Source organism: Corvus kubaryi, unplaced genomic scaffold, assembly GCF_017639235.1.
Source record: "Corvus kubaryi isolate FWS band 111438036 unplaced genomic scaffold, C.kubaryi_AGA036_p1.0 37394, whole genome shotgun sequence".
Classification (NCBI taxonomy): domain Eukaryota; kingdom Metazoa; phylum Chordata; class Aves; order Passeriformes; family Corvidae; genus Corvus; species Corvus kubaryi.
This window is the reverse complement of record NW_024581133.1, coordinates 10,736,783-10,751,981: the sequence shown is the minus strand read 5'-3', so window position 1 is coordinate 10,751,981 and position 15,199 is coordinate 10,736,783. Positions and strand designations below refer to the sequence as shown.

Genomic DNA, 15,199 nt, shown 5'->3' with positions numbered 1-15,199 from the left:
AGGTTGCCCAGCTGCTTTTTATGGAAAGAACTGTGCCAATGTGTGCCAGTGTCAGAATGGAGCTGACTGTGACCACATCACTGGGCAGTGCACATGCAGGACGGGATTTACAGGCAAACAGTGTGAGCAGAGTAAGTACCAGTGACCTCAGTTCTCTCTTTCTCCAGAAAGGGGGGTGTATTTCAGAATTCTTGCACAAACAGGCTCTTAGATGAGGTGTTGATGTCAGGAGGACGGTGACTCCAGGCACCTTATGTAATCCATAGGGAAGAGAGGATGCCTCTGGAAAACTGGATGGTCTGAGCATAAAGAAATTCAGTGAATCCCTGCAAACTGGGCCTTTCATTCCCAGACTAAATTTAGGTGACAGAAGGCAAATCACTGCAGTCAGTGCTGATTGGATAGGGCCTTCCCAAACAATTTGTACCTAATTAATACAAAAGCAGCCCTAAAGCTGCCTCAGGCCTTGTTAATGCTGTTGAGAGCAACAGCTCCAGGTTTCCCAATGCATGAAGACAGCCAGAAGGGTTAAAAGAAATAAGTCATTTCTGCTCTCTGCCTTCCAAGGAATACTGGGGATATGGGGCTTTCCCACAGAAGTTATGATGTAGACATGGGCCAAATAAAGATTCATCTTTACAATGAAAGCAGATCAAGGAAATCAAGGTTGCTTGCCATTTTGGGAAGGGTCTGTGTGTAGCTTGAGCAGTGAGCAAGTGTTTCTCAATGAACTTCAGTTACCTTGCAAGGGTTCTGGAATTTCTTGCTGGAATTGTTGTCCATATCCCACTGGAATATTTAGCAGGCTGTGCCAAATACCTTCTTTAAAGAACATGGAATGAGGGTCATGGAAACTGGATGTGCTGCAGCTGAACAATTACTTGTTTGTCCAGTGCAGTAATTCACAAGGAAAATTCTCACACACTTTCTGGGATTCTAAACACAGGTGATACTCATCTCACCTTCCCAAGGCATGAAGTTCACAGGGTTCCCTTCCTTTTTTTTGGCAGTAAGGTAGTTCAGTAATATTCCTGCTAGATTTGCAAGGGAAGGCTTTTTAACTGTAGTTTGCTATGTGGCTCTTTATGGAAGTATTTGTGCATGTAACTCAGTTCATAAATATGTTTTTGCACACACTTGCATTTAGCAAAGTGAGTATCTCAGGGCCAAATTTCTGTGCTCTGGGGGGTATTGCACACAGCACCACTGTAACTCTGTAAGTGGCAAAATTTCTGAAATTTGGGGACACCCTTTACTGCAGCCACAATCAAAATACGAAACTAAAGAGTCCCACGAAGAACTGCACAATAGCAGATTTTGTATGAGGACCTGCTTTATAATTTGACCTCTGTACAAAGCCTGAGGCTTTCTTTTCTATCCAAACTACAAATGGATTTATTTACTTGTTCTTCTACTGTTTAATCTAAAAGAATCTCTTCATTAAGATTCCTTCCTTCTTCAAATCCTGCTGAATGGGCAGTCACACTGCATTGCAGATGAAATGCCTAATTGCAGGCATCATTTCTGTGGTGCAGTCCCAAAATTTAGGCCTTATTTATCTTAAGTAGGCTGCAGGCTAATATAAGAATGAGCATTAATTGTAATAATTTTGGTTTTTTCTTTGTTTGAGTACCAAGAGATTAAAGAAAGAGATAGAATTTTAACACAGGCTGCAAATCAAAAAACAGATACTGGCTATGGTTCTCTACTTAATATTAAATTTTGGCTCCCAGAAGCTACTTTGAGACTGACATTGGGGACGTGTTGTCATGCAATGAAAAACATTTGCACTGACACACAAGGAGTCACATCTTGAACAATATATTCCACAGGATCATAGCAAGTGTGCATGTTTTCAGTAATGCAGCTTCTCCATGGAAATAAGTGGGATGTGACGGACATTGTTTGTTTCAATTTGTTATTGAATAGTGCTTCCAGAAGTACAGTAAGCTGCCTACAGATTTATTGTAATAGCCCATCATGGTAATTGTATGAATAAATTTCTCAGCTGGACATTCAGTCATTTTGTCTTTGATAGAGACACAAAGACAGGATAGAAATTCCTGCTCTGTTAAGAACCTGACATGGAAGCAGAGCAAATCAAACCATTCAGATGCTCAGTTCTGAAATTCCACCTGCAGTGTTCTGTTCACCTCCTGGCACTAGTAGGGATGAGTAGGAAAGCATGTGGCATTTGTTTGGTAAAAGCCATTGGGTTCATATAAAGGTTCATTAAAACTTTTCTTTGCAATTCCCCCCATGAAAAAAAAACAGGTGGGTTGGTGAAAAATGCTGAGCTCTGTTGTCTACAGCTTCTGAGCTCAAGCTCTGTTAAACTCTGAACATTTGTAATATATATAAAGTCTTCTAAAGCCTTTGTCCCTATCACTGATTTCATTGTATGAATTTTCCAGAAAATTACAGCTTAATAAGTAATAAACTGTACATGGAATACATTTAGCTTCTGCTTTCAAATAATAATAATTTCACATTAGGGTTTTATCCTAGAGATCCTAAAACCAGGGAGACTTCTCTACTGAATTTCCCATGGCAAGTGTTGTGCCCATTCCTGAAAACAGTAGAATTCTTTCCAGTGTTTTTCTTTGGCTCCCCAGAGTGCTCTCCAGGAACATTTGGTTATGGTTGCAAACAACTGTGTGAGTGCATGAACAATGCAACATGTGACCATGTCACAGGCACTTGCTACTGCAGTCCAGGCTTCAAAGGAATCCGATGTGATCAAGGTACAGTGGATTCTAACTATAAAATCCCTCTCTCCCTCTCTCTCTCCCCTCTCCAATGATCTACTTGCCTTAAAAAAACAGTGTTTCAAAAATGAAATGCACGATTCAATTTACAGTGTGTTATGAATTACTTTTAACAGCGGCTCTTATGATGGAAGAATTAAACCCCTATACTAAAATTAGTCCTGCTCTTGGATCAGAGAGGCACTCAGTGGGAGCAATCATTGGAATTATTATTCTCCTTCTAATTATTATGGTCTTGCTGGCACTCTTTGTGTGGTATCGACGGAAACAGAAGGAGAAGGGCCATGACATGCCAAGTGTATCTTACACTCCAGCCATGAGGATGACTAATACAGATTACTCACTTTCTGGTAAGGGTCTTTTTATGTTAATCAAATCCGGACTGATATTCCTGTCTGTTGGGGAAATACAAGTTTCTGTGATGTGTAACGTGTATTATCGAGCCTCAAAAATAATGACACTTCCATTCTTCCCCAGAATACCGTGATCTTTAAACACATAAATGGGACAGGAAAGCAAATATAAAACTGATTTAAGCTGCTTTCTGTGTGGAAGTTGATATGGGATATACCTAGGCAGGAAATATGTTGCATGGAATTTTGAGTCATGTGCATTCCTGTTGCGGTGCAGAGATGTTTTCCCTTTGTGAAATCTTGGGAAGCCTTTATTTGTTTGAGGAATGGGACTGACTGGGTCAGTCATAAGGTTTTGGTTTTGTTTGTGTTGCAGTTTGTGATTTGAGGTGTCTATTTGTTGTCATTCTCTGCTGTGTGCGGACCAGTCCTTGTCATGTAGACAGCTGGTGGGAATCATCTTCCCAGGAACTGAGGAAAGCAGGACAGAGGAAGAAGAAGGGTCTTTAGCATCAAAGCATTATTTTCTGTCTATCCTCTGCTACTGCTGTGGAGGACGGCTTTTCTTGACAGATTGGCTAAATTTTGGAGGATGTGATCTCCTTTTCAACACTGTCATTCCTATTCATTCCTCTTTGGCCAATATCAGGGATGATGCCAGGCAGGAGATGGCTTTAATTCCTTCTGCTTTTCCCGCTGTCTCTAGCGGGGATCTTCTCAGGGTTTGCTGCCCTCTGACTTCTCTTCCCATTAAATGGCTGAAACTCCAAGTCCAAGTAAATACAAGCCCGTGGGACTGGCAGAGGTTGACCCAGCAGCTCTGCTTCCCCGGGCCCACAGTGCCTTTTTCTTTTTGCTTTCTACTCTAAATGCACAAGGCCCCTGGCTTCTCTGCTGTGTCAGGGGGACATGGCTGGAAGTTTTTTATGGACTCCCCTGCCAAGGATGTGCCTGGAGGGAGCCTCTCCCATTAAGCCAATGATAGTAATGCCTGGCTACACCTAGAATTTAATCACGGAGCTTCTCATGGCATGGTGACTTCAGTCCTTGTGTTGGGGACGTTTTCCTGCCATGGTGTGTCCCACATCAGGGGCTCTCTGCTGAACACCATTGACTAAATTCATATTTAGACCACTCAGTAGAGCATTCCTTCTTCTGATAGCTATAAACGGGGGGGGGAATTATCACAGATCTCCCCTCATTCCTTCTTATTTTTAATTTTAGCTTTGCTGGCTCTTGCTTAAGCTGCCTATTTGGGTAAGAAATACATGTTCTTCACTTTTGTCTCAGGTGCAGCCACCTTTCCCAGAGCTTGTGATGCCATATGATACTTAAGCATGTGAGGAACAAAAGTATTTTGGAGATGGCTGAATTCCTGGATACATGCTAAATAGCTGAGGGATCACATCCCTCATCTGCACCAAACCTGGGATCTCTTTTGGTACCTGGGCTGGGAGTTTAATTCTGGCCCTCATGGTATTCCTGCTCTGTGTCAGCTCAGTTTCTAAAAACCCTCAATACCAGGTCCTTACAATCCCAAACAGCACCAGGTCTGTGGGGTGTCATAGGCTTCTCTAGAAAGAAAGTGGATAATGGTTCTCTCCTGTTCATCTCAGTCAGTGATGGGGATGCAGAGACTGGGCCTTTTCTTTCTTCTTTCTTTCTTTGTTCAGTCCTTGTAGCAATAGAAATTGTATCACTCAGGAAGCTGCAGCAGAGTGGGGTCAGGCATCTCTTTCTGGAGGTCACAAGGACAGTTTCCTTCCTCCCCCCCTTGGAAAACTCTGCCATTTGAGCTTGCAGAGGAAGATTAAGAAGTTAGAAACAAATTCAGCTCATTATAAATTGCCTGCAGGTACCAGCATTGTTTCAAATTTTTGTTTTTGCCGTTTTTAGAAGGGCATTTACAAATTCTAGACAAGACCTTCTGAAAACTCCCTGCCAAATCCTGACTGTCCTCCAGTACATTCCCCTACTGGGACTTTCAGTAACTGCCCAAACTTTGGCTTTACCAAGGCTGCTTCACTTCCAGAGACCAGAGAGGCAGGAAAAGGTGCTGATGTGCACCTTCCTCAGCAGAAAGTGGAGAGGTGGATACTGAGACAAGCTCACAGATAAGGAATATGTGGCTGGCAAGACAACACGGGTGTGTCTGAGGGCAGGTGTGCACGTGTGTGTTGTAGAGGATGCTGAAGGACAGCAGCAATATTGCAGAGAGGGAACAGGGATTCCAACCTTCACCTGGGTGTTTGCGTGTGGATTAAAGGCAGAATACCATGTAAAGGTACTTGTCCAATGAATATAATCCCATGTAAACCCATGTACTTTGGCAGGAATTCCACCTGGATGGCTGCAGCATCCAGCCCTCTGTGGGTTGTAACGTTACGGCTCTCCTGAATCAACAGTTGTTATTTTGCCTGTTTACTCTTATTTGAGTAATGGTGGTGTTGTTTCTGAATAGAGTCACATACACAGATCCCAAACTCCTGGAGGCAGCAATTTCTTCCAGCACATTTATTTCTGGAGGATGTTTTTGGTCTTTACGCCCTCAGCTTTTGTGAGGCTGATAATCCGTGCATATGTGTGAGAGAGATTATGAGGAAGGAGAACCCCTTGGGCAGCCCTTGGACTCTTGTGCATTTGTCGATGAAGGTTGTGGCAGCAAAACACACACTTTGCCCAGCAGCCAGAGGACAAGAAAACCACCCGTGCTGGGAGAGCTTATCCACAGCATATGGATCTGAGAGCAAACTTTCCCAAATAAGTCTGAAATCAAAACGGTGCTCCCCAGCATGAGAGCAGTGCACTACATCCAAAAAAGATTTTAAAGTGCAGGTTGTTTAGTTCAAGGAGATGGGGCCAGAAGGGAAAGCTGTGTGGTGGTGCTGGAGAGCAGCAGAGATTTCTTAGTGGGACTTCCACAAGGACTTGTCCATGGGCTGAAGTGATGTTTGAGGTCTTATCAAGGTCTTAGCAAACTTTCTGGTATGTGTGAATCCTCTGGTGAGAGCCAAGAGCCAAGCAAAGCTTGATACGAATAAAGCATTGTGGATCCTGAAGCCTAGACAAGACACTTCCAGAAATGATCTGCAGATGATGGGTGGTGGAAGGTGGCAGAATGAACCCTCCTGTTTGGAGCCTTCAGCCGTCTCACTGACACTGTGTGGGTGGAGAAGACCCACACAAAGAGAAGGAAGAAGTTCCATTTAGCAGTTAAGAACTCTGGGTCTATATTTACTGCAGAGTGCTCACTTAGTCCCTTTTCTGTGGCTGGGCTTGTGCCCAGTTTCCACAATACTGTCCTGCAGGATGGAGACTGATGCTCTCTGTGTCACCCCACAGCCCAGGCTCAGAGCAGGAGCTCAGTCTAATTCCCTTTCTTTTAGGCATTTAAGTGTTTCCTTATTGTTCAGACCAGAATAAAATTCTCACCTTTGAGAAGAGAGAGATTTTTTGTGGGTTGAGGGGTTTTTTTGGGTTTGTTGTTGTTGTTGTTGTTGGGCTTTTTTAAACAGGGACAGCATTAGATTTGAATTTGATGTATTTCCAGCCAGCAGTTACAAGAGCTTCATGAATAAATGCGTAGAAAATGGACTGTGCTATCAAGGTAAATCAGCCTGGGTGGCTACTCAAGTATCGACCAAAGGGAACTGTGTAGAAGGAGTAATTCTGAGTTCAGGGTGCTGCATGCAAGGTGGGGAAGAAAAGGATTTTGGGGATGTGTATAAGCTCAGGGTCATTAATTCAACACTAAGTAGTAGAGCAGTGTGGTAGAGTTTTATTTCAGCTCATTTTGGGTGCAAAAAACAAGCTACAGCCAGATAAGCTGGTTGAGAACTCGCATTGTCTCAGCTGGTTCCTGGTGGCACTGGTGTGTGCCTCGAATCCCCCAGAAGAGCCAGAGGGTCCTGGCTCTTTCTTCCAGCTGGTCCTTGCCCACAGCCAACAGATAAGGGAAGGGGGAAAGCAGAGCTGACTCCACCAACACTCACTTTCAGAGCAGAAAGGCACAGATCCAAGTGTCTGTGTTTAACTGGGACCGTGGGTTGTGGGGAGGGCGGACGAGCCCTTGAGCCAAGCCCCCTGAGCAGGCTCAAGGCTGTGTGAGCAGCTGTGTGGGTGGTGGGCACACACTGACACGAGGGGTGAGTTCCAGCCCCAGCTCTCACTGGCAGACCCCAAGAGAGGTGTGTTTCCTGTTAATTTGATTGCAAATGTCACAGAGGTGTAGCTGGGGGAGATGGCAGAGCCCCGGAAGCCTGGCTGAAAGGTGTGCAATGCAAAGACTTTAGCTCTGGAATCACATCCTGAGCTGAGCTAATTTGCTAGCAGCAACTCTGGAAAACAGCTGGGACTCAAAGGCTCTGCACTTACCACAAAATAGAGCTGACCTCGAAAATCCCTTCGCATGTTTCAGCAGAAAATAAGTGCCCGGACAGAGCTGCACATACAGGAGCAGCTTCTCCCGAGCCCTGAGCCACAGCCCTTATGTAAGAGACACCCTGCAGATAAACCCACTTCTTAGAAACAGGATATTCTGCAGTAAATTAAGCTCAATCTAGATCTCCACAAGATGTCAGCAAAGCAAAGTGCATGTTCAGAGTAAGGCAAATACAGAGGGCAAGGAGAGGTGGGTGATGGTGGCTGGGGACCCCCTGTCCTTCCTCACCCATCGCTGCCAGCCTTCACTAAAGGTGGTGATGGGCTCAAGCAGCCACCCCAGCACTTCATTACGCTTTGACATGAAGGTGTTCCCCACAACCAACCTCTCTGCCTGCAGTTTGAGCCCATGCTTTATTAAAACCCATTCATTTGCTCCTTACAGGGCTTTGCTGTTTAAATGATGTTGCTCCAGTTGAAGTTTTCCATCCCTTCTCCTGATGGTACTTTAAAATATGCATCAATTTGTTATGCAGCTGGAACCAGATTGGGATTGATGGTTTCATTAGAACTGCCAGTATAAATATGATGCCTTTCTTGGTAAATTATTCTGTTTGGTAAATGTGTTTATAACTTAAATTGAGGAAATAGATAAAATGTCACTGAGCATACAATATAACTGCCCAGGTTTGCCTTTCAGGGCTCCAGTTTTTGTTTTTAATAAGCCTTTGCACACAACGTAAAGCATTTTGGACTCCTTGGTACAGTTATAGCACCTTTGTTTCTAACATTACTCCGGATTATGTAACAAAAGGTTTCATTTGTTTCAACTGCAAGACTGCTCGGGAGCTCTTCCATAGGTTAAACTAAGGAGGCAGCTGTGTTGCAGCCCATCCATTTCCCAGGTTTTGCTTCCCTTCTCTCACCTGCAAAGCAGCTGGATTGTCAGGAATGACTTTATTAACATCTTCAAGAAGATAACACTGTATTATTTAAACATTTTGCTTTTTTCTCTTATGTTTAATGCTAATAGCCAAGAGCTTCACACTATAAAGCAGGATAGATTGCATCTGCAGATGTGTTAGAACACCCAGTACTCCAGTAAAGATTTCTAAACTAGATTGTCTCTACCATGTTTTCAGTTTCTTAAGAACTGTTGTGGCTTCCAAAGTATTTTGTGATGACTTGTTTTCTTCCCAGATATACCCCAAGGTAGCAGCAGTGTTCATTGTTTTTCCAATCCAAGCTACCACACTCTCTCATGTGGGGTGACTTCACGCTTCTTTCCCAGTAATCTGGATGGAAACAGCTCCTGTAAGGTAGATATTACCCCACCCCACTGTAGCAATGTTCTTATCAGTTCAAGGAAATCAACCAATGCAATGTCTCTCGAGCCCTGTTGTCTGCCAGCATTATTTAAAACTCCAGGGTAGCATTCCTGACATCCCAGACACAGAAAGGTTGGCTTTCCCCTCTCTGTATCTTCCCAATCTCTGGGAATGGGAACTGGAGTCTCATGCCTGTCTGGCTTGGTGTCTTAGCAACTCTAAGGTATGTTTGCTTCTCAGAAGAGATAAATAACTCAATAAATATAATTATCCATTAACACAACACAAGTAAATCAATGAAGCATTAATCAGTAATCTCACTTTGCTGTTTCATTGTTTCCCACATCAGTAGACACGCAAATTCCCTGCTGACACAGACAATCAGAAAGATGCAAGAAGGTCCCTGGGGTGCTTTTGAGGACTGTCCTGACTGATCCAGGGACACTTCTGGGAGCTCTGCTGTCACTCCTGGCTCTCCAGCAGAGCTATTCCAGCCCTTTCGCTGGAACATCCAGGAGCACCTTCCTTATCATTTGTTGCAATTGATTCCCTCAGACCATTCATGAACAACACTGTGACTTAATTCAGCACTTTTGCAGTAAATTTAGATATGGCAAATGGTAAAACCACTTCTTTGGAGCCTTAATAAGCCCAGGTGGGGCAAAGCAGAGGGAGCAGGGGAAAAAGGAAATGCAGTTGATTTCATCAAGGTCGTCAGCTTCAAAAATGATGGTACTTCAGGCTGTGTCACCTTAATCCAAATGTAACTATTGACTGGAATGCCATAAGAACAAGATTAATGCAAAAAAAGACAGTATTGTACAGGACAGGCAAAAATATCTCTACATGTGCTCTTGTAAGTCATTTCTGGTTATTAAAAGAAAATCTCATTAAAATGTGATAAAAAGGCTGGCTCCAGAGATTTCTGAGAAATGTTTAGACAGATGTGTAAATATGTTTTTTGATGTAGATAGTCCCCTTGCATCCTGAATTTTTGCTCCCCAAATTGAAAGTGCAAACGCTCATAAATGTCAAATTTAGGATGAGTGTCCATCTGGACCACTAATCCTTTTGCAGAAATTTAAATGAATTCTAAAAAGGTCAAAGCCAGCACCTATCCTGGATTCCCAGCCTGCAGTGCCATCTTCTCACTGAACTACTTCAAAAATTAAGCTGCTGGAAAGGTTTAATCCCCAAGTGGTGCTTTGGGACTCGCCCGAAAGCTGCTCCCCCTGCTGCAGCTCTGGCCATTGTAGTCAGTCAGGTTGTCCTGATAGGCACTGAAAGACCAATAGAACTGGTATTTTCAGGGCATTTATCAAAATATATGGCTTGATATTTCCTTTAGATCTCCCACCATCTCACTTATTAATGAGAATGCTTTGCAGTGCTGAATAGCTGAGGATGGCCAAAAATACACTTTGTCTGTCTGCAGCTCTGCAGCCAAGTAAGACAAAGGAGCATATAAAGCCCTAATAGCTGCCTTAACGAGTTCATTTCCAAATCAGTTTGCCTGGTGCCATTCTCACTTTCTGCAGAGAAATGTGCACAAGTTGTACATGGAGGATTCATTTCTTATAGTGCCAGCTGGGGTCACAAAGGAACCAGCACAGAAGCAAAATGAAAAAAAATGGCAGAGTCTCTGATGTGCTGAGCCAGAGCCCAGGATGTGTTATCCTCCCTGTGCTCCGAGGAGATCAGGCCTGGAGGCGATGGGCTGGAGCCATTCCTCCCTCTGAGCTTGGGCAAAGCACAAAGGCAGGACAGCTGGGAGCCCTGCTCCAGTTTGAGGAGGGTTGAGAAGAGTTTTCTCTCCTGTGCTTCCCTGCCCTTCTCTCCTTCCTTTCTGTGGCTTTTGCCTTTTCTCCCCTCTTTTCTTGGTGATCTCTCCACTCTATTGTCTTTTTTTTTTTCTCGTGTCCCTTTTCCTAGTCTCCTTTTTCCCCCAACTCTACATATATAATTCCTATTTCCTTCCTTCTCTCCCATCCCTCTCACATCTCCAGAATCCTTGGCCGGGGCTCCCAGCCCTGTGTACTGACCCTGCTGCAGTTCTTAGGGTGGCACCTTTGGACGGAAGGGGGTGGGTGAGGATTTAGCAGGAGCTGGAGGGCCCAGCACTGCACTGGGGACAGTTTGTGACATGGATCTGTCTGCACAGGACAGGAGCAGGGCCAAGCTTCAGCAGGGAGAAGGATCTCACCTCCTCATTCCCCCTCTGCCAGACAGACATTAGGCCACTGCTCAGGATCCTGAAGGTGAATCACTGAAGCTGCTGAGAGACAAGTAGCAGTGGAGGCATTAAACCCCCCACAGTGTGTTTGGGGCTGGGTGGTTGTGCCAGCAGAGCACAGCAGTCTCTGTGGAACACGGGCAGGAGGAAAACAAGGAGGAGGATAAGGGGGAGCCTATGAGAAGAGACTGAAAAAAGGCTTGGCTGCTTTTATCTGGCAAAATGAATGCTGAGGGGGAGCATGATTGCCATCTATAAATACAGCAAGGTAAACACGAGGAGGGAGGAGAGCTATTTAAGTGAGATGACAGAGCTGGCACAAGAACAAATGAGGATGAACTGGCCATGGATGCATTGAAGCTGGAAATTAGATTTCTACCATCAGATCAGTGAGATTTTGGAATAGCTTTCCAGGAAGACTAATGGGACAAAGAAACCTGATTACTGTTAAAATGGAGCTTGATCGGCTCTCTGAGGGATCATGTGCCTGGGTGTTTGCAGTAAAAGGCAGCTGGACACAGGGACTGGGTGATCCAAGCCCTTCCAGTCCTGTCCCCAGGCCCGTGCCAGGTGCCAGCAGGAGCTTGTAGGGCTGAGCTTCATCTCTGTGCAAGGTCCCCAAGAATGATCTGCAGCTCTGAGGTTCAGGAGGAGGCTCCAGCAGCTCAGGACAGGTTTTTAACTCCCAGCACTTTGCCCTTCCCATGGGATTGAGCTTGGCAAGTCACCTTGGGGGAAATGCTGGAGTCAAGAGATACCTTACTGTGAGTTTAAGTGAAGCCAAACATTGACCTTTCTTCTACAAGTAGGTTTGGCCTTTTTCTCATGACATGTGCAGCACCAACTAGTAATGATGCTGCAAGTTACCAAGGAGTATCAGACATGAACTCAGGTGAACTTTTGCCACAGAATTACTGCACCAAAAATTTCCAAAGGACATAAACAGAGATTACTTACCTCCATACCCATGTCTTTACTTCAGAGCTCTCATTGCTGGAGCTACAGACCAGATTTCAGGACCTATTTTGCTCAAAGGGTGTTAGGCAGGACCACTCACAGAACCACTCTCGGGGCTTCAATGCCAGCTTTGTATTTGAGTTTTTGAGTTGTGCATGAAGTAAAAACATCTCACTTTTACCAAGTGCTGCAAAGAATCCTCTGTGTAAAGGATGAGGCTGCTGCACTGGTCAAAAGCAAATGGAGGATTCTCACCTTGAGATTTTGCAAAGCACATAATTCCACCCTCACTCCCTTCCAGCATCGCAGCAAAAGTCCAGGTGTTGGTTTCTGCAGACATCATAAAAATCAATTGCTATTAGATGTCCTGAATTTTTAAAGCCAGCAGTTTCACATCTATTAAAGGAAGTTCTAAATTCTACCAAAGACTTCACATAAAATTAGAAACTGCAAAACAGAGGTCACTGGAAATGGTCTGACTGGATGTCACCCAGCTAATAAAAAGGAATTCAGTACAGAAAGCATCATTAAAGTACCTTTGACTAAAACTTGCCCAAGAAAAAGGAGGACTGAAAATACAGAATGGCTGCAGAATGTTCAGGATGGGCATCTAAAAGTGAGCAGCACAAGCTTGGACCAGGGAGATCTGAAGTCAGTAGTCTGGGAAATAAATGGCAAATTATTGATTGCTCTCCTGGAAGATAAAAGTATGATGGAATTCCTGCCAGCACTTCTTTGCCTAATCACCATGGACCTAAAAACCTGAGCAGTGACAAATGGCTGGTGGTGATCAAGTGGCCACTGTCATCTATCCAGCTATTTCAGACAGGCAGATAATGACTTTGCTTTATTCAGGCTGGTATCTCGTTGATCTTAAAGGAAAAGTTGCCAGATATGAGGTAGTTTTAACCAAATTGCTAAAATTACCAGCCTGGAATTTTAATGGATAAATTTACTATGAAGGATTTCTTCCTCCAGAAAATCAATTTTGCTTCACAGTAAAAATTGAAGTATTTTCTATCTTAAAAAAAAAAAAAAGTTAACAAATTACAGTGTGTTAAGAAATTATAGTAGCACAAAGAGACAGCTATAATCACATTTCTTCCTAATTGCTGCATTCAGAAAAACTTAGAAATGTCCCCAAATCATTTCATTTTAAAAAATCAATTCTAGCCCATAGGTCTTCATGCCAAATTTTAGGTTTGTGAGCTGATTTATAAATCCTGCAAACCCACAGCTTTTAATAGAAACCCCGACTTTAATAAATGTGCTCTAAGTGGTGCAGCTGGGTTGAAAAATCAGCATTTGTGTTCTGGCTGTAAGTTTTGAAGAGAAGACTGAAGCCATGGGCTCTGCTGAGGAGAACTGATGGTGTCAAGGGTTGAATTCCTCCCAGTGACCACATTCCAAACATATCTGCTCTTCATCCCCCTGCCACAGGGACAACATTGGGATGCTGCATCCCGAGATTGGGTGGCAGTGGCACTGAGGGCTGTTGGATAGGGCTGTGGAGGGGTGAAAATGCCTTTAGAATGTCGCTGTAGGTGCTGAGTGCCAGCTGGGGTTTAATATCCCAATAGGCTTCAATACCTCAGTGGGTTTTTGGTTCCAGGTCTAAAAAACCATTGAGACAGCTAAGCAAAAATTAATGAGATATCATGAAAAATGAAATGTGGTAATTTTGAATGCTCTCTTTTAATTTTAACCTCATTTTTGTTAAGCATTTTCTTGTAAATACAGTAAAATAGCAGAGCTGAATGCTCCCAAACACAGCAGGAGCCTTCCCAGTCTGAAAGGGCAATGATGACACAGGAGGGCAATGATGGCTTCATAACTCTTCAGAAACAAGGTTGGGATTTGCTCTTGAATTGACACTTCCTAAGGACCAGCTGTATTCCAGCAGGTGTGGCTTTCAAGGGAATAATGCTAGGTGGAAAACTCAGCAGTTTCAACACCTACAGCAATTCCCAGACCCTCCCTGCAGGGCTCAGCTGGTGACCACTCAACTGTGGAGCCCTTTTTGCTTGTCCCAGCCCAGTGGGGCCGTGGACCCCCAAAGTAGAGGCCCCTCTCCTTCCACTGCATGCTCTGGGAGATGCTGTCCCAGCAGCAGCACCTGGAGGGCAGCCCTGGACTCTCCGCTGGCAGATCCACACAGGCCTTTGTACTCAGTTATTGCCAAAGTTATTTTCCTTGAACTGAGAGAACTCATGTCCCCCTTGCATCTCTTGTCACTGAACCCACAGCTGTCTCAGCAGATCCTGTAGCTCCAAGCAGCCCCTGTCTGCATGCTGGTGTAGGGGGTTTGATCCATCCATCCCCATGGGTTATTTTGGAGCGTGTCACTCCATGTCCACAGGCATCCAGGTCATGGTTCCAAAGGAGATCCTGTGTTTTCCAGCATGTTTGTGTTCATGGCTTGGTGAAGTGACTTTCCTTTGTGATTTTCCCTAATGCTAGTGAACAACTGTCCAGCTCACACAGATAAAGGGCTGAGATGGTGAGGCCAAGGCAGGAGTCACCTCCCATTTTTATTCTGGACATCCTTGGGCTGTAGTCTGGGGTGGGAACTGTCTGTCTCTTCCAGTATTAACCCATTATCATACTCTTTGAACAGCTCAGTAACAAAATCCTTGACAGAGAAACTGCAGACTGGAGACCCTACAGCTATCTGAATGAACTAGGTCAGTAATTTTTAAACACTTTAATCACTTTAGTAGACTTTTGAGCAATTCCAAATCCAAATCAGCCCTTCATAAAGGCATTAACAATAATGAGGAATATTGGTGTTGTCTTTATTTCACAACCAGAATTGCCAGTAGTGAAAGATGGAGAATTAAAAATTGTTTCCTTTACCACAAACCACAGACTGGGAAAGCAGAGTCAATATTCATTTTAGTCTCCCATCCAAGGCTGCTCTGTCGAATCACTATCATCTAATCTATAAATGTTTTTTTAAGGACTAACTCAGGACATTAAAAATTCAAAATTGGCATTATTTTTTTTTCCTTTCATGCTTAATAAAGCTTAGCACTAAATACTGGCATCTTGATGAAGGTGTGTAGCCTTTGTGGGAGCTGGGGTGTGCAATGCTCTGTTATCTCTCAGTAAATCATTCCATGGCAATTCTGAACCACCAGCCAGTGCAACCAAGCCAAGAGTGAAGTTTAATTGCCTGTT

General features: G+C 44.0%; 1 protein-coding gene across 14 annotated transcripts in view; it reads left to right on the top strand.

The window, feature by feature from the left end:
- Window positions 1-15,199, top strand: part of MEGF11 (multiple EGF like domains 11) — a 256,970-nt gene that overhangs the window by 228,686 nt on the left and 13,085 nt on the right. For 7 of the 14 annotated variants that reach the window (XM_042039041.1, XM_042039040.1, XM_042039045.1 and 4 more), the window contains 5 exons: window positions 3-131; window positions 2,616-2,744; window positions 2,885-3,118; window positions 8,702-8,820; window positions 14,637-14,703. In XM_042039041.1, the coding sequence (XP_041894975.1) occupies window positions 3-131; window positions 2,616-2,744; window positions 2,885-3,118; window positions 8,702-8,820; window positions 14,637-14,703 (678 nt within the window). The remainder of the gene's footprint in view (window positions 1-2; window positions 132-2,615; window positions 2,745-2,884; window positions 3,119-8,701; window positions 8,821-14,636; window positions 14,704-15,199) is intronic. The other 7 variants (XM_042039048.1, XM_042039047.1, XM_042039044.1 and 4 more) reach the window with 3 other exon arrangements.